This window comes from Podarcis tiliguerta, assembly GCF_965153285.1.
Source record: "Podarcis tiliguerta genome assembly, chromosome: 13".
NCBI lineage: Eukaryota > Metazoa > Chordata > Lepidosauria > Squamata > Lacertidae > Podarcis > Podarcis tiliguerta.
This window is the reverse complement of record NC_139546.1, coordinates 40,150,669-40,170,392: the sequence shown is the minus strand read 5'-3', so window position 1 is coordinate 40,170,392 and position 19,724 is coordinate 40,150,669. Positions and strand designations below refer to the sequence as shown.

Here is a 19,724-nt window from a genome sequence, read left to right as displayed (position 1 = left end):
CCTACCTGGCTCACTCTCTCTCTCTCACTGCAGTGCTGGCTGTGCGAATCCGATCCGAGCTGCCGGGTCGCCGCCCACTGTGGAGGGGAAGGTGCCAGGCGTGCGGTGCGGTGCGGAGAGAGAGTGAGGGACTATCTGGGGGAGGGACAGTGCAGCGGGGGGGGGGCGAAAATTACTTGCCTTGCCCTGGGTGCTGACAACCCACGCTACGCCACTGCTAGGGGCAGGGATGGCATTACCCCCCGCCCAATGTCCTGGAAAAACCAGGACATACTGTTTTTTGATGCGAGAGCACAGCGACCATTGGAGGCACTGTGATTTCACATGATTTTGCGCCGAGATCTTGTCCTGAAAAGAAACTTTTTGGGGTGCCGCGATCTTGCACGGTGCCCCAAAACAAGCATTTTCAGATGCTGTGCTCATGTGTGAGAGCATGCCCCCCAAGTGCGTCTTTTGGGCTCTGTGATCTCGCCTGGGTGAAGTGACTTGTGCAGGAGCACAGCTGGGAAATCATGCGTCCTGGTGTTAACAGAAAAAACTGCTCCTTTATCCCTTATGGATATCCTAGAGCCCATCTAGAGTCCTTATGTAGGTAGGAGAAAATAACAGAGGCCAACTAGAGGATCCTAAGAAGCAAAGCAGCTAGTAAGCCTGATCTTTATTGAACTGTTGCAACAGGGTCCCCACTCACCACACGCAGGAGGGAGGAGAGGAACCCAGAACAATGGTGCGCAAGCCCTTATATTGTATAGACCAAGGGTTGGCAAGGTTTACCTCGCCTGGGCCGGTTCACTCCAGTGGCGATCCCTCTGTGGGCTGGATCATGTGCGCATGACCGCGCGCACCTGCGACCTTTGGCATCTGCACATGTGCAGACACGATTTCTGGCTCCGCAGAAGTGAATCTCCGTGCCGCACTGTGTGGGGGCTCACCAAACAGGCGGCTCAGTTCGTGGGAGGCTTGTGGGCCAGTTAAATGACTCCCGTGGGCCGCTTGTGGCCCATGGGCCTTAGGTTGCTGACCCCTGGTATAGACTTTTGAAGTTGCTCACCCTGTAGCCAGTGACCACCCCCCAAAACTTCATACATACATCACAGAAGGAGGTGGTCCCCAGCAAAAAATTGAGTGTGTTGCTTCTCTCCTGTCTTCCAGGATACCTGATAATGCCTTACCTGGCTGCCTTTTCTGGGTAGCCTGGCCATTCCTTTGAGATGGTAAATATAGTTCCTGAATCTTTTACTCATATTGATAGTGTGCTCCGCTTACAGTGGTGTCCAAACTTTTTTCAAAGCGGGCCAGATTTTATGAAGTGAAAGGGCAACCAAAGTTGTTTAACTTTTTAAAGGATTTTACCCCAGGGGCCAGATTAAATTGACTGGCAGACCAGATTAGGCCCCCAAAATGGACTTTGGGCATGCCTGACTTAACAGATACTTGCCAGACTGTATTTACAGGGAGGTGTAAGCCACTACAGTCCAAAGACAATTGGAAAGCTTTTCCAATTTCCTTCCTCTTTGCAGAGAAATATTTGAGATCCATTTGGGAGAGTCAAAATCACTTCAGGATTGTTCTCCTGTATTATTTCAGGCACGTGGTTTATATACTTATGTATGTGTTTGCCGTGTACATTTATGAACATTTATTTTTTACATATAAGACCTTAGGTAAAAGGTAAAGGTACCCCTGCCCGTACGGGCCAGTCTTGCCAGACTCTAGGGTTGTGCGCTCATCTCACTCTATAGGCCGGGAGCCAGTGCTGTCCGCAGACACTTCCAGGTCACGTGGCCAGCGTGACAACCTGCATCTGGCGAGCCAGCGCAGCACACGGAACGCCGTTTACCTTCCCACTGGTAAGCGGTCCCTTTTATCTGCTTGCACCCAGGGGTGCTTTCAAACTGCTAGGTTGGCAGGCGCTGGGACCGAACGACGGGAGCGCACCCCGCCGCAGGGATTCGAACCGCCGACCATGCGATCGGCAAGTCCTAGGCGCTGAGGTTTTACCCACAGCGCCACCCGCGTCCCATATAAGACCTTAGAATTCCTAAAACACTGTTTTTTGGACTCAACATGTTGGAGAGTGTGGGATGGGGAGCCTGTGGTCCTCCCGCTGTTGTTGAACTTTCAGCTTCCAACCAGTGTGGGCTGATGGCCAGGTATGATGGGTGTTGTAATCTAGCGACATCCAGTTTCCATTGGCTCTGTTCCTGCTCCTTGACCAACAGCCTGAAATTAGCCAGGTGATATTTTAACCATCACTTTATTTCAGGGCAAGGAAAGCTTCATAGGTTACATTTCCAGGCTGCAAGGCCTAGGATTATTATTATTATTATTAATGTTAGCTATCCCGTTTGAAAGACAACCAACTAGAAATTGTTGCAAGGATGTCTTTCTGCAGCTCAGGGGATTTGCTAATCTTGTAAACACGAGGCCATGTGTTCAAACCCCACTGGGGGCTGATGTGGTGTTGTCACTGTTGTGCTGCGATTGGCTTTTGCTGTGGGAGACTTCCATGGTTTCCTGGGGAGACTTTCTCCCGCCCCTTCTCTGTCCACCAGCTGAACAATTCAATTGTTCCTCAGCCCTGCCATTAGCCCAATTACAGATCCTGTGGGACAGAGAGGCGAGAGAGGGCAGAACCACAGTGGCAGAGCCATCTGCGTGCGCCACAGCCTCTGCCGCTAAGCAACTGGCCCGCAGTTGTGGGTAATGTCTGCTGAGCACTTGCAGTTTGCTTGCCCAGGCCTGCCCATTCAATTACCGGCCCCTGGGCTTTATTTAGCTCCTTTGTGGCAGGTGGAAGGAGAAATGTCGCTGTTTTCGTCTTGCCAGCCAGGCTAGACAAACTGTCAGTTCAGTGAACTCATTAACCCAGACTTTGTGTTAATGAGAAAGGAATTTGAGCAAAACTTCCTTGGTTCTGTCTGTGGCTCATGCTGTGCGAAAGGGCATCATCTATGCCAGGCAAAGGCAACCTTCGGCCCTCCAGATGTTTTGGACTACAACTCCCATCATCCCTGACCACTGGTCCTGTTAGCTAGGGATCATGGGAATTGTAGGTCAAAACATCTGGAGGGCCGAAGATTGCCTATGCCTGATCTATGCTGACACACTATGCTCTGATCACAATTACTCAGTCACGGGCACTGAACATTTTCCCCACAAATAAAAACAATAAAAGTGTTTTAAAATGTGTGCTCGTGGCTTGCATTTGGGCTTGCAGTGCATTCCTGCAAATATAAATAAAAACTAAAATGGAAAGAAGTACTGTTTGCAGCTGGCAGAAGGTCCGCACCATACATTTAAAGGACAACTGGCGCACATTTAAAGCACATGACTTCCCCTAAAGAACCGTGGGAACTGTAGTTTCCCCCCTCACAAGTTTCAATTCCCAGCACCCTTAACAAACTACAGCTCCCAGGATTATTTGGGTGACAATAATGTGCTTTAAGTGTATTGCATTGATCTGCTCTGAGCCACAAACATGAGGGATTATCTAATATTAGACACACTGAAATAAATGGACAAAAAAGTCCATTATTTCCAATGGGTCTACTGTGGATGCGGTTAACATTGGACATAAACTTTTGAAATTCACATTTCAGTTCCATGATTGAATCAGGCTGAAAGTTAGCTGTGTAGCCCAAGCATCTAAACCAGGGACAGGCAGGCAGGGAGGGAGGGAGGTTTTTACAGACAATTTCAAACAAAATTAAAAACAGCTTTTCTCTCTTGTTTTTGCGCTGTTGTCATGCTAGCATCATCTAGCCGCAGGTGTGCTCCAGCTCATATCCAAGTAACAGACGACAGCAGGAGCAGCGATAATTGCAGCACACCGTCTCAATTATCTCTAATAATATTCATTTCCTCTCCCCAGAGAGTCGTGGGAACTGGAGCTCAGTGAGAAATCTGAGGCTCTCTAACAGAGAAATTCTCACCACCTCTGCCAGGCTATGAAGATTCCCAGGATTCCTTGGGAGTGGGGAGGCCAGATAGTTAAACTGCTATAATACAAATGAAATGAAATGAAACAAAATACAATCCTGCAGTAAAGCTGACCAAACTCTATAGCAGGCATAGGCAAACCCCCGGCTCTCCAGATATTTGGGACTATAATTCCCATCATCCCTAGCTAACAGGACCAGTGGTCAGGGATGATGGGAATTGTAGTCTCAAACATCTGGAGGGCCAGAGTTTGCATATGCCTGCTCTATAGTGTAGAGTGGGTTGCAGGGAACCTCTAGCCCTCCAGATGTTCCTGAACTACAACTCCCATCAACCCCAGCAAACATACCCAATGGCCAAGGATGATGGGAGTTGTAGTACAGCAAACATTTGGAAGGCCAAAAGTTCTTTACACTGGCAGCTCACTGAGTGACCTTGCGCTAACCACAACCTCTCAGTCTAACCCACCTCTTAGGGTTGTTGTGAGGATAAAACTGGGAGGGACAGAAGCGTGTACACCCCACCTTGAGCTCCCTGCTGGTGTGATATAAACGGAGCAAAGAAATGATTTTTTACAAATGTGCCGTAACTGGCTGAACCAACTGTTGAAAAGTACTGAAAAAGCAAGACTGGGTGGGTGAGATGGGAGCACTGCATTTTAACTACCTAGAAATTTATTTATTTTTTTGCCAAACAAGGGCAAAGTTGCCTTCATTATATATTTTTAAGCACCAGGTGAAAATGTTCCTCTTCAGCTAGGGCTGATTAATATTCCACACTTTTAAATGTGGGAAGGGGGGGGGCAGTTATTGTTCTGCTTTTTTGTTTTAATTATTTATTTGTTTTTATCCTGTATTTTCTGTGAAGCGCCCTGAGATCTTATGGTGAAGGGTGGTATATAAATCTTAATGAATAATAATAATATTAATATTAATAATACTATCAGAACAAATCAGCCTGGCCTCTTCTTGTGCTTTTAACTGCAGCTTAGAAATCAGCACCTGAGGGCATGTTGACAAAATATTCTCACTAGTTATTGCTGGCAAATATCAAGCCTTTAAACCAGAAAGGGGGGGCACTTTGGCAGTCCAGATGTTCTGGTACTACAACCCTTATCATCCTTGTCTCTATTGACCATGCTGGCGGAGTATCTATCTATCTATCTATCTATCTATCTATCTATCTATCTATCTATATCATCTATCTATCTATCTATTATCTATGTATCTATCATCTATTTATTATCGACAGACAGATTGCACTGTCTGGCAATTACCATAGTTTCTGGGCCCAATTCAAAATGCTGGTTTTCACCTATAAAGCCTTAAACTGCTCAAGACTGCAATACCTCAGGGAGCGCCTCTCCCCATATGAACTGATCTTGATCCTGTGATCATCCTCTGAAACCCTTATTTGTGTTCCCACTCCACGAGAGGTCCGGAGAGTGGCAACATGAGATCAGGGCCTTTTCTGTGGTGGCTCCCCATTTGTGGAATGCTCTCCCTGGGGAGGCTCACCTGGTGTCACCATTATACATATCTTTAGGTGCCAAGCAAAAACTTTCCTTTATAACCAAGCCTTTGGCCTTTAACTATATGTGGACTTTTAGAAGTGGGTGAGATGTTTTTAAACGTATTTTCTCTTGGTTTTAATGTACCTTATGTGGGGTTTATTGTCTGCCTGTCTGTTTGTAAGTCATTTTGGGTTGCCTTAGGATAATCTTCCCTGACCAGTAGTGGAAACACCAACACTTTAGAAGACAGATGAACTGCACCATGAATTTGTTTTCTTTTTTAAAGGCTTTTATAGCATTCACCATTGCTGCAGATGCCCCCCCTCCCCAATTAAAAATGGATTTTATCTGAGGCTGACTGATAGCCTCGGCAGATTTTAAAGCCACATTTGTTGCTGTTTGTTTATTGTTAAAGGAAAAGTGGCCTATAGATATTTTAGATGTAGTCAAAGGGCAGAGAGGGTTGCCAAGTTTTGAACAATGCCCTGAACAATGTTTTGAACAATGTTATGCGGCTAAAAGCGATTTGCGGGTAGTAACATATCTTCCCACTCTGGCTTCATGTCCCTCATTGGCTGGGAAGTTGGGGTTGGGGTTGATGACCTTTGAGTACCCTTCCAACTCTGTAATCCCAGCATTGCTAATCCCTTATAAAGAGAAGTTTGAAGCTGGTGCCTGCCCCCTTTTTTCATGCCAGGTTAATACTGAAATGGCTTTACTGGAACAGAAACAAGAACACCAACTAATTCAATAAATAACAATTTATTTTTGCTGAATCGAAATCTATATTAAGTTAGGACAATGGCTCACGAGGCCAAAATGTCACAAAACAGTGTGCAAGCTTTTGAGTTTTCCAGAATTCTTCATCAGCATAGATGGCAAAAAAGTAGAAGGGGGGGGGGGGAGATGGAGGGGGAAGGGGAGGGGGGGTGAAGCATCAGAGTCTGTCATCTATCCTGCTGAAGAGTTATGGGGAAGACAAAAGCTTGAACACTAGTATTTTATGATGTTTTTGTTAGCTTAACAATGATATTGTCCTAATATGGACTTTGCATTCCTTTCCCCACTTGGGCTAACATGACAACTTTTTGCTGGGAATATAACATTGCACAAAGTTTATGCAGGACACCCTCAGCTGAAATTAAGAACATCCTGGAGAACTGAAGAATACGATTAGGGGCTTTAAAAAAATCGCGCTCTCTCTTAGTTTGGGTAAGCCATAAACAAGATTGCCAGCTAGCTCCAAAATAAAAAGCTGAGCCAGCTCTTGTGCCTTTAATCACAGCTTCATTATGAGGCTCTTCTAAGTAGGGAGACGACCACATGTTTATGACCGTAGAGCAAGGCGCAGGCACTGCAAGCGGTCAGAAAAGTTGGCAACCCTGCCCAGAAATCAGTTGACCAAAGGAATTCCTCCTCCTCTGCAGTACTATAGATTCTTATTTCCCCATCTCACTCATGTCATTAAAGCTGGGCTCATCGCCAGTATTTCCCCAGGAGCCCAGAGCATATGATCAGAGCTCAGTGAGAAAGAGCTAAAGTCACCCCCCCCCCTCAGAATATCCCCAGTTGCGACAAAGTTTCCTGACAAACTTTTGCAGGATTTAATGAGGTCTCTGGGCAGGCATCAAAGCACCTGTTTGGAAGAAGGAACAATGATTGAGGGCCTGGTATCCCTGGGGGGACGCGATTCACGAGAGTACCAATTATCTCTCCTTGGTGCACTCCGGGGTGTGATTAAAGCCTTGCGGCCTGTTGGTTTCTGTTGGGAATTAGGGGAATTGAGGAGGATACTGGCTAGATTGTTAGCTACATAATTGCGCCTCCCTTGGGGTGCGTGAGCCTGACGGCTGAGGTTAAAACAAACACACATACACAACTCTACTACAAGCAAGAATTGGGATGCCATGAACATTCATTATAGGATTATAGAAAGGTGACTTTAACAGAATTGGCCTGCCTAGACCAATACTTTGACCACTCCAATGGGCAGTGGTTCTCAAGGACATACAGTTCATCTACATTTGTACTGCCTGCACGGACTGGCAGAAACTCTTCAGGGCTCCAGGCGGGGGGATCTCCCAGCACTATCTGCCAGGGGTTGAACCCGACACCATTCTGACATGCCAAGCAAGATGCTATATTGCTGAGCTACAGCCCAGCAACCATGGGCAATTCTTGGGGGGAAAGTGGCTGGGCTTGGGAGCTGCCATTTAAATTGCCCACAGTGCCCCCGTGTGATGCTACACTGGGAGGAATTGTGGGGAATGCAAATGGTAGTCTCTGGATCCTGCTGCATCTACCTCCAAGTAAGGCAGAGGGGATCTGCCGATGGAGCGAGGCCACTTTGCCAAAGGCCCCTCTCAAACCTGTGTCACATCCACCCCAAACATTTAACACACATGACTTCCCCCAAAGAATCCTGGGAACCCTAGTTTGGTAAAATATGTTGGGAACTGTAGCACTGTGAGGGGGTAAACTACAATTCTCAGGACTGGAAGGGGGAGCAGCGTGTTTTAAATGTGTTTTAAATGTAAATGTTTCCCTGGATCCATCTCATCACGGAGATATCATTCCCAGATTGGGTTATTTAGAGTCTTTCACTGCAGATTGAACCAAGGGAGTTTTCTGTATGTGCATCATTGCCCTGCTATGGACCACAGATTAGCAGATTTCCCTAACCCTTTACAGCCTGAGGGCCACAGTAGATGAACAAGTGCGATGATAGAGTGGTCACCCCACAGTCATGTCCATGTGTACCAAAAGACAGTGCTGAGAATATGTGGGATTTGCACCCACATTCCAAAGTGGTTCCAGAGTGACCATTTCAGGACAATTTTCCATGATGGAAAATGATTCCCCCCCCAAATCCTCCCCCCCTCCCACTATTTTAGTCAATGAAGACACAAGCCTAATCACTTGGTCCTGGTCCAGATATTTATATAAGCCTTTCCCCCAACTAATGAAATCTTGCTCCCTGAAATATACTCAGAGTTGAGTGTTGATTTCATGTTTTTTTTTTCAGCTCATGGTAAACAGTGAGTGAGTGAGTCCTTTCCCCCCAAAACCTCTGGCTATATATATGTTATTTAGACAATGGGTCCCTTGTGATTGGCTGATTCAACTCCCCTCCTGGAGCCTGATTGGGCTGCTCCTGCAGGCCAATTGGGTTGCTGATTCACTTCCTCCTGGAGTCGGATTGGGCGGCTCCTGCAGACCAATCAGGTTGCTGCCTTCTAGGATCTTACTTGTCTACTGTTCTGGGATCTAAGCTCAGTACATAACACTCCCACACCTTATATGTAAACATAAAACACAGGGCTTCCACCAATGAATCCTGTGAACTATAATAATTCCTCCCATCCACCCCCAGAAGTACAATTCCCAGCACCCTTAGCAAATGGTTCCCAGGATTATTTTTGTATGTGTTTGTCTGCTTTAAATGTTTGGATGCCAATGCCAAATTTACAATGATCCATAGAAAATAATTTGGGGGTGGGTCCCTGGGCAACCCCTGGTTTAATGTGTCCGTCCAGACTGTATAATGGCCCATATATAACCAACTCTCCCTATTTATCAGAGATAATCCTAATTCTCTGATCACTGTGTACATCATTAATCCCTCTCTTGCCCCTTTATGGAGGCCTCATTGAAATGTTGCTAGGGTGAACTGCTAGAGCTTTCATTCTCTGAGTTTTGTCCCGCTTCCCGGGTTCCCTAGAACCACAAGTTGGGGAAACAGACACATCATTTCTACCATCAGCATATGCACACCCCAAGGTTGCAGGTTCGATCCCCATATGGGACAGCTGCATATTCCTGATCCTCAGGGTCCCTTCTAATTCTACAATTCCCCCCCCCCCCCGTAAATACGGCACCTAGGCTTTTATTATATAGCTCAAACAGATAACATGTAAACACATCCATAAGCATACAAAGGATAAATGTTTATTTCCCAAAGTATTTCGAACTGAAAGAATATCGACTATAATATTCAGAGCTGGGAACAAACAAAATTTGAGAAACAGAGTATAATAAAACAATTCTAAGGCACCGCTCAGCCCATAGCATGTAATCAGCACTGGTTTATTCACGTGCTAATTCTGTGGTAAGCTGTGGTTGATAAATGCCTCAACATCCGAGGAAGTTTACATAACAAAAGCCAGTGTGATTCACTAACAATTACAAGGAAAACCTAAATGGCTACTCCTGACTCAGAGGCACACAGCTTAGCATTTCATCATCAACAACATCATCACTTTTCCAGGGTAAGCTGTGCTCAGAAGCAGCTCAACACCAGAAAAACGTTTACATGACGAAAATCAGCACCAATTCAAAATGATTCACTAACAACAACAGGGAATAATATATTGTAAATCGCAAGCAGAGGATCCCCTGGGCATCATTATACTACAGCTCCCATCAAAAATGGACCATGTTGGGTGATGGGAGTTGGAGTCAGCCCCCCCTAAAGCTGATGGGCATCGCCATTCAAACAGTGTGCATGCCCCACATGTCATGCGATCAGTTATGTGGGAGGGGCTTACCTGGCCCCCTGAAATATTTCATTCAAGTTGGCACCCTTGATGCTGGTGATTCACACATGGGTGAGGGAGTTGCGCTCTGCACGTCCCCAGAGACACAATTCTTAATTACCGTTTTTTACAGGCCCTGAGTTGGGGGAGACGAAGTAGATCGGGATCTTTTAGTAGATCTGTGGGTGGTTTGCAGTAAAGACAACAGGGTTCTGACTCCCAGTTTGCTTAACAACAGCAACGGCCACAACAGGCGGACTTTCTCCACCTAAATTAGGCTGCTGTAATATAGCTCAGTTGCTGGAAAGAGTGTCTGCTTGTGGACTTCTGGTTGGCCACTGAGACAAGATGCTTATTTACTGTTGTAAATAAAAATATGCCCTTTTCCCTTATGGGGTATCCAAGAGCCCATATAGAGTCCTTACATAGGTTCCCTATTGGTAGGAGAAAATAACAGAGGCCAACCAGAGAATATTGAGAAGCAAGGCAGCTAGTAAGCTTGATCTTTATTGATCTGTTGCAACAGGGTACTCCCCTCACACGCAGGAGAGGAAGAGGACCCCCAAAATTGCTGTGCAAGGGCTTATAAAGACTTTTGAAATTCCCATCCTGTAGATCAAGACCACCCCCAGAAACATTATGCATACATCACAGAAGGGGTGTAACCTAAGACCACCCCTCCGATACATCCCACCTACATCACAGAAATTTAAATGTTGTTTTTCTCCTGTCACAGTTTATCTCCTGTCTGGCAAGTTACTTGATTGGATTTCCTGGGGAGCCTGGCCATTCTTTTGTAGTGGTAAAATAGTTATTTCCTGGGCCAGGTCACAGGCTCACACCTTATTCAAACAGACATATCCTTGAGACAGGATTTGTGAGGAAAGAGACAATGGGGAGGCTTTTCCAGTTTAACCTTGCAGAGAAAGGATTTGGTCAGTTTAGGAATCAAAATGGTTCCAGGTTGGCCTTCCTGTGTTGATCTATGTATGTGCAGTTATGAACATTACCATCTATCTAATACCATAAAATTCCTATCACATTATCTCCTATCACATTACTGGCCTGATAACCCAGTGCTCTCCCAATGTCCTGATGTCAACTGTCTCAGTAAGCTGCTGTGAGCCGCTACTATTTGTGTGGCTGCGTAGGATATTGAGCAGGGGTCAGCAACCTTTACCAGCCGTGGGCCAGTCCACCATCCCTCAGACCATGTGGTGGGTCAGACTATATATTTTATATATATATAAGCAAGACCCCTCTTTGTCAATTAGCCATATCCAATGCTAATCCTACTGAAAGCAGACCCATTGAAGTTAATGGGCATGGCAAACGTTGACTCCTGACTTTCAGTGGGTCTACTCTGAGAAGGACGAGCGTTGGCTACAACCCCACTGCCTCTTTATCGCACAGATATATCCAAGGACGGTCTTGATTTTGCAAATCGTCCTCATGAGTTTGATTGCTGCTGGACAATCTTTACATGCCAGGTCGATTTACAGAGGTAGAGCTAATCGAGCTATTCAAACGCAGCGTTTATCTCTGTCCGCTCTTTTAGGTTGAGCTCCAAATTCCCACCAGTAGGCGGCGTTGAAGTTCAGTTCTCAAGATAACAGCAGCGTACACGTGGAACGCAACCAATTTTCCAACTTTAAATAAAGGGTGCGGAATATGCTCGTCAGCTGGCTCGTTGGTCTAGGGGTATGATTCTCGCTTTGGGTGCGAGAGGTCCCGGGTTCAAATCCCGGACGAGCCCAACTTTTTCTTACATTTAACAAATCACTTTGACACGCTGGCTGGGGCAAATAATATAAAATCACTGGTTATGGACGGTGAAGAGAATGGGTGTTTTCTCCCTGTTCTCTACAGAGGTGGGTATGAAGTTGAAAGAGAGTTTAAAGAAAAATAAAATAATTGCAATTTTAAACTCACGTACGAGGGATCAAACTCTTGAACGAAGTGGCGCTTACTTCCGAGCAAGCCTACATAGGATTGCGCTGAAAGCAATGCTAGCCCACAGATCTGAGTATTTTTACACGTTTTTAAGGCAAGTTTTATAAATCTGAAGTAAGCAATACTTATATACATGACTGAGCATATTATAATTTGTGTGTGTGATATTGTAGAAGATAGGGTCTCGGCTCTGGTGTGTTTTTGCTTTACCAATTATTTTTTATTAGCTTTCCCTTCCCGATTCAATCCCCCTCCTCACTGCGCTGCTGTTTATCTAGTAAGAAGTTTTAATTAAGTTATTTTTGTATTGTGGTTTTAAAAGTTGTATTGCTAGTCTCTCTGGGGAGCAGCTGTCTGTCGCGGAATACATTAGCCGAGTAATAAAAAAAAGTGCCAGAAAAATATTTGGAAGACTTCTTTCCGTCCAGCAAAACCCGGAAGCCTCTAGACTCCAACCTTTCTAGAGCATTGGACTAAACAGCCTCTGTGTACAAGGCTCCATAGCTCAGGGGTTAGAGCACTGGTCTTGTAAACCAGGGGTCGCGAGTTCAAATCTCGCTGGGGCCTTTGTTATGCTTGCACCAGCAATAAACTTCGTACAGTCTCCAGCCAAATCTATATAATCCAAATTGTTGTGCTGCTGCTATATTCGTCGTCGCTACCAGTCTTTTGAATCTGGTTAAATGGGCTCTAATCTGATGGTCTTTTAAAAGGGCATATAGTAACTTCCTTTCCCACAGTCCTGGAACAAGGCAGCTGGATGGTAAGACTGGGTTTTTGTTTTTTCACGATATAGATCGCAATCCTCCTACATCTTCTTTATTTTGGGGTTGTGTGTTTGGAAGGGAAATTAGATCCCGAGAACTAAAACCAGGCAAGAGAAGTTGATAATTTTGTGTGCTCTGCAAAAGGAACTGGAGGACGACTTACAGTGTTAAGTAGTGTGCATGTTTACTCACAAGTAAGGAGGATGGCTGAGTTGAAGAGTCAGCCCTGTTGACCCGGTGCAACGCCTATGCATGTTTTACTCAGAAGTAAGGATCACTGAGTTCAGGAGTAAGCCGTGGTGAAGTCCCAGGGAATTTACACTTCCGTGTAAATATGCATCGCCGGATAGGCTTGCCCCGTTAAACCATTAAAAATATAAAAGGATCAGATGGGACAGGAACCTGTTCATGGTCTCTTAGTGGGGTGGGGGAGGCATTCTGTACATGTTCAGAGAAACCCATTTTTTATTTTAAAAAGTCCTAGGGTGAGTCAGTGTTATGATTCAAAACACATCCGGGAGTTTAAACTCGGGATTCCCAGGGTTCATTGTATTTTTCTTCTGCATTCCCCCTACCCAAAATAGGCGTCTTGCTTTTCTACAACGGTGGAGGAGAATATCCAGTTCAATCTTCTCATCCCTAAATAATCATCTCTTGGCCCATGCAGACAGGCTCGCATTTCTCCCACCTCTGTTACAAATGAGGGGGAAAAATCACGGAGCGGAAGAAAGTTTTTGATCTAGCAATAGGCTGCTTTTTAAAAGCGACGACAGCAAAAAGTTGGCAGCAAACTCGCAGAGCCGGAAGGAAAACACTGCTGTTGCCACCAGGAGGCATCAAAACAGAAAAAGACACCTTCAGAGTTTTCAGCAAGTGGCCGGCTCGTTGGTCTAGGGGTATGATTCTCGCTTAGGGTGCGAGAGGTCCCGGGTTCAAATCCCGGACGAGCCCTGTTTTTTTGAAGTACTATCAAGAAACCTGCAGGAAAAGCATTAGAACCTCGGACTGGTGTTTTCATCAACAGCTCGCGTGAGTTCTGCGTGCGGGAAAACCCACGCCAAGTTTACTCTAGAGACACAGAAATTGTAGGGATCTCCCAGGATCTCCTGAGTTCCACGCGAGGGAGAAACGTCGCTAGTTTACTCTAAAGATATCCATTGCAAGGGGAATCTTCTTTTTATGCTCTTGAAACTACTCATTGTCCAAAACTTGGTTGTTGTTGTTTTTAACCCCAATGCAATATTGAAACCAAAGAAAGGAAGCAAGTCAATATCAAATTCAGCTTATTTTTTTATTTATTTTCAACATAAAATATGTGAAAAGCAAGAATTTTATTCTTAGATAATGGAAGAAATGGTAGGAGGGAAACGAGAACGAAAAATCTGAAGACTACATCCAATAAATTATCTTTTCTTCTCGAGATAAAAGTGGAATAGGTGAACTAAAGTGAGATTTTCTTTTCAGTTAATAATGGTTAGGAGGGAAAATGAGATAGAGACAAATATATATATGGAAATACATGGATTGCTTCTCCTGGCTCCACACATCACAGGTCCTCCTGCCCCATATCAGCTGGGACTTCGGTTTCCAAATGGACGGGATATCCCCCTTCACAGGCTATGATGATCCTTTCCGTGTTGTCGGTCCCTTTGTAACTGCAGTCCGGGGCCCAGGAGCCCTTCTGAAGTTGGCACAGCGTGAGGGGGAAGCTGGCATTGCTTTCCCGGAGGTCCCCTGTGGTGGGTACCCCGCCCTCGCCACAAACAAGCTGGATCTTGGAGGTGTCCGCATGGACGAAAGTGTTGAGGTGCTTGCAGTGGTGGGAGGTGGCCAGGTCGCGGCGCTTCATCATAAGGTTGCAGTAGCTCCGGGGGTCGGGAGCCTCCGTCGTTGGGAAGTCAACGTGCTGCCTCAAGAACTTCTGGTAACTTTCTGCACCGGCCACGGCCAAGCAGGCCGCCAGGAAGAGGATCGCCGTGGTCAGCCCTGGACGTGGGCCTCTCTCTGCCATTGTTGTCCTCTTTGTTGCTCTTTGTCAGGTAATGGATGGTGGCCAAGTGAGGTAGGAAGGATGGAGGTGGTCTCAAGAGGCTTGCTTCCTGAGGTGGGAAGAACAATATGGCGTCCCCAAGGATGGTAAACAAATAAATTGGCAAATTAATGACTTGACAATGCCCTGATGGCGTACACAGAAATCTGCCCCATGTCATGGCTCTTGAACAACCCCCAGTTCAAAATAGAAGCCCCTTCTCACTGGAAAACGCCCCCCACCATAAATAATACCACATCATTGCCTATTGTTGTCAGGGAAATTCTCAATGGGGTCCTCATAACAGGGGCCTGCTACATCGTGTGGTGAGGTCGGTTCTAAAGCAGTGGTTCCCAACCTGGTTTTGGCCATGCCTCACCTAAGCATCTCCAAAATTCTGATGCCCCTCTGTGACATATAATTATTATTCTTCAAAAAGTGAAGTCCTATTCACGTGGAGGAAGCCTAAAAGGCCATTAACTTGGTCTAAACAAGCTTCCAAATTGCCCCCCCCCATAAAATTCAAATTGCTCCCCCTGAGAGGCATGTGCCCCACATTGGGAACCACAGTTCTAAAGGTTATTGGGAAGTGGAATTTGCCCTGAACTTCTTATTTGAAATTTATCTTTTAATACAGTTTTATCTCCATAGAAAGTCCCGAAGGCGTTATGCTGCAAGGTGCAATCCCTAGCAGGTGGACTCTGAAGCAGCTTCCTGATCAGTCAAGGCACTCAAAGTATTTAATAAGAACATAAAAATATTTCTGTTGGATCCAGCCAAGGGTCTTTCTCATCCAACACTCTGTCCTCACAGTGGCTGACCAGATGGCCCTTCAAGAGGCCTGCAAGCAAGACCTGAGTACAAGTATTCAGAGGCATATCACCCCTGACAGCAGAGACAGACTATAGCCATTGTGGCTAGGACCCCTTTCCTCCTGTCTAACCTTCTCACATGCCTTTAATCACTGTGATGGGCATAATAATGCCACCTCTAACTTTGTAAATAGTGGGACTAGAGACATCCCAGATTTCCTTGCCCCAAAATGCTCTACCCAGGTTGACGCTGAGGTTTTGGCACAAGCCGTGGCTGAGTTTTAAGATGTGGCCTGCCTGAGGACTCTTACATTGCTTCTGTCATGGATCAGGTCAAAGTCCAAGCCTTACCTGAGTAGGAGAACTGGGCCGGGCTCCCTCTGCCAAGAGCAATCTGTCCCGCTCTGCTTTTATACAGAGAGCCCAGCAGGACAAGGAATCAAGGACACTTTCAAGGAAAACTTTGCAGATGACACAGGGAGGAACAAACCAACCTACATATTTCCAGCCTCTGACTCAACCCTGGCCTGGGGCGATTTGTAGCACAACATCTCAGGTGTGGCTTAGTCAGCCTCCACTCACTGACAAGTCAGTTAAAGTTGGTATCACTGCTTTTACATCATATTAGATCCAGGTGGGTTAACACAACCAGGAATAGAAATGGTCTGGGGATCTTTTCCCTGCTTAATATAGGCAGCTTTCAAAACTGCTCCTCAAAAATGTTAACTGAGAACACAGCTGTGGTCTAGGCTGGAGCTGCTGATTTGCCACCAGCAACATTTGTGATTTTATTTAGTAAGAAACAAACAACAGTGGAGGCAGAACATACTCATCATGGCTAGTTGCCATTGATATTCTGCATGAATTTGCCCAATCCTCTTTTAAAGCCATCTGAGCTGGTGGCCATCAAATCACTACCTGTTGTAGCAAATTCTGTATAGTTGTCATGGTCTTTTGGCTGAAAAAATGTAACTCATGGATTTAGTTTTTGGTGTGCAGGGTTATGGGAGAATATACCATGCTGCTGCCCCCCCCCCCAGCATGGGTTAGTACTTAAACGATTGGGAGCACAGACCCATGTCACATAATTGTGTGAGTTGACTGTGGGCAAATTAAGGGGGTGTCTATTGTACAGTATCTATTTCCAGAGATGCTGCGAGACTGTATTTCTGTACATTCCCTTCTAAGCTACCCTGGCACCGCTAGCTCGGAATGTTAAGTGATGTCATGACCTTCCTATCTATCTGTATACATCCTCTCCTTATCACCGTGGACTGGAAGAATGTTAAGTGCACTCTGTACAATCTCAGAGTACCACCCTATCAATCATAGATTACTGTGTTCCTGTGTTCCCTCTATTTAATGATGATTAATGTCTTACACACAACCCCTTGTATGTATACGCAACACTTGTAACGCTTGTAACGCACACCACGTGTAACCAATCAGCACCAAGCACATATGAGGCAATTGCTGTAATATTCAATAAAAGGGACTCTCCGAGACTTGGTCGAGGAGATGCCTCCCACATGACACCAGCTACTTGTCTGTCGCTTATTTCAACCCAACAGTCTATATGGGATTTTACTGGCTCTGCACTCTGGGCGCACTCCCAGCTACCTTGTATGTGAAACCTTTTGAAAAAGCATTTGTTTTTAAAAAGAGGAGGGATGGGGCAGTGGAGATGGGGTGAAGCAGGCAAGACCTGGGTATTTGGCCCCTTGAGCCAGCCCCTAACAATGTTCCTCCTGCTCCCACCGTAGGAACTAACATCGGGGTAGAGGAAGCATCACAGACAAACTGTGCATTGTATCCCTGTTGTATGGTGAAAAGTCATAGCTCAGCAGGACAGCATCTACCTGACATGCAGAAGATGCTATATTCAATCTCCAAGTAGGACTAGCAATGTCCCCTGCCTGAAACCTTGGACAGCTCCTGTCCGGCAGTGCAGACCATGCTGAGCTAGGTGGACCCCTGTTCCTTGTACAAAGAACCCCTTCCTATGTTCTCTTCATCCTTGAAGTGATGAAGTTCCTTCCTTCTCTCCATCCCTATCTATCAGCAATGCTTCAAGGTATTTCTTGTTCTGGAAGGCTTGTTTTGCTGGACACATCCACACCATCCATTTAAAGCAGTTTTGTACCGCATTAACAGCCACAGCTCCCCCCAAAGAATCATGGGAACTGCAGTTTGTTAAGGGTCCTGAGAATCATTGGGAGACCCCTTAAAAATCACTGTTCCCAGCATTTCAGAGAGGGGAGGGTCATGATTGTTATCGTGTATAGGAGTGCTTTACATGGATTGTGCGGGTGAACTCAGTTGTTTTTCCAAACCACTCTGAGTGCTTCCAGACTGTCACTGTTCTTGAGTGGGATTGAGTCAAAAACCAGCAAACTCAAGTCACACAGTTATAGTGGTTTGGGAGGTCCTGCGCCACAAACCAGCTTCCCTCAAAGATTGGACTTTTGGTGTGAAGGAAAGTGATGGGGAAAATGCTCTGGAAAGTGTGGGATGCTTGGACCCAATGCCATCTAACCTCCCAGCAAACACATCAGCATGAATGCTCATTGGGAGCCAAAGCTGTCTGGTTTCCCTGTAATCAGATCATGATAAATACTCAATAAAAAATATTCCTGGAAGCACACCCTGGTCTGATATACATCGTTAAGCAGAGAAGGGTTCCATTTCTTAAACCTTCTTTCTGAGTCTGCACACACACCATAGAGATAAAGCACATTTAAATCACAGAGCTTCCCCCAAAGAATCCTGGGCACTGTATTCTATCCCTCATAGAGATATAATTCTTTTCTACAGCATTAGCATCCCACCCTTCCTTACCCTAACTACTTGGTCCTAGGACACAGGGCACTTTACACCACAAATACACATTTTAACCCCTGGAGTTCTCAGTACTCACCTTGTGTCAAGATGTGTCCCGTCTGCTCTGACACCATCGCTGGCTATGAAAACAAGGAATCCAAAAGCGCAATGGGCGGGGAGTGAGAGAGTTAACGACTCACTAATCGGCTGCCAAGTCAGAGCAACCGGAAATACCAGGCATGGTTCCTGAGACAGCAGCGCAGAACATTACGAAATCACCGAAGGTTTCCCCACCTTGTCAAGCATCTCTTTCTCAACATGAGGACTAGAAACTTTGTGTGTTTGTGTAAAATAAAGGCTAAGGCGAGGCTTGTTGATTCCCTAGAATTAAAGGGATGTCTAACACACAGCTTAATACACACGGGTCTTGATTAGAGTCTTAGATGTGGAAGTATGACAGGCGGCTTTAACACACAAGCCTTAATTAAATTCTAACACTAGCTTGATCCAGAATTTAGTCTTGTACCCATGAACTCATTACACTATCGTTAGTAAATAAAAAGTAAAAATAAAATAAAATAACTCCCAAAGGGCAATTGATTGTGTATGGAGAAAGAAAGAAAAAGGGGGGGGAGGGGGGGAATGAAATGGAATGTCTGCAACCCTCAAAGTGCACATTTTATTGTTTATAGACCTGTCCATCATAGCAGACTCCCAAAATGAAGAACTGATTAAGTTTACTGGGATTTTATATGCAGCACAGAAAAGGCAAAGTTGCGCGCGCGTAAGGAAGAGGACAGAGACTATAAAAGAAAACAAACCTGTCTAATCTCGCCATTGGTTACCTGGCAAGATAAAGGAATTTCAGCACGGATCCTAAAATAAAGGATAAGCTGTTTTACTTTCAAAACAGCAGCAAGCAAGCTTTCTTAGGGCAGGTTCTCTCTCCTTCTGCTCCTTAGGCAAACCGGGCAGGTAGACGAGGGAATGCGCTTATCCAATCAACTTCCGAGAGGTGGAGCTAGGGATCCTGCTTCTATCCAATGGGCGACTGGTTTGCCCAGAGCCTTAACGTGATCAATGCAATGCACAGCCGGGGCAGGTTGTGCATCTGTCACCAGCAACTGATGAGCCTCGACATCAATCCGAAAGGGAAGAGAAGGTGGGGACGATCACTACCGATGGGGAGCAAGTTTCAGCGTCTGGGTCTGGGACGGCTCTGGCCAGGCAAATCTCACGTCTTGTGCCGGAACCTCCTTCACTGGAGGTGTTTGATCAGAGGTTGGATGGCCATCTGTCGGGGATTATTTAGCAGTGATTCCTGCACTGGGCTAGATGTCCCTTGGGAGTCCC

The 19,724-nt window shown here is 45.7% G+C and overlaps 1 protein-coding gene across 3 annotated transcripts; it reads right to left on the bottom strand.

Annotated features, from left to right (window-relative positions):
• Positions 1-13,985: 13,985 nt before the first annotated feature.
• RNASE12 (ribonuclease A family member 12 (inactive)) lies at positions 13,986-19,357 on the bottom strand. Of its 3 annotated transcripts, none has more exons than XM_083409364.1 (3): positions 19,193-19,357; positions 18,469-18,511; positions 13,986-14,809 (listed from the first exon to the last, which is right to left on the bottom strand). In XM_083409364.1, the coding sequence occupies exon 3, from the start codon at positions 14,719-14,721 to the stop codon at positions 14,257-14,259; it is 465 nt and encodes a 154-aa protein (XP_083265490.1). In that variant the 5' UTR covers positions 14,722-14,809; positions 18,469-18,511; positions 19,193-19,357; the 3' UTR covers positions 13,986-14,256. The 3 variants fall into 3 exon arrangements, with proteins under 3 accessions (XP_083265490.1, XP_083265492.1, XP_083265491.1); XM_083409366.1 differs by having other exon boundaries at positions 18,469-18,507; XM_083409365.1 differs by lacking the exon at positions 18,469-18,511.
• Between the last annotated feature and the right edge of the window lie 367 nt (positions 19,358-19,724).

Excerpts from the sequence above, each read along its gene's own strand:
- RNASE12 (XM_083409364.1), bottom strand. The coding sequence starts at position 14,721 with ATGGCAGAGAGAGGCCCACGTCCAGGGCTGACCACGGCGATCCTCTTC.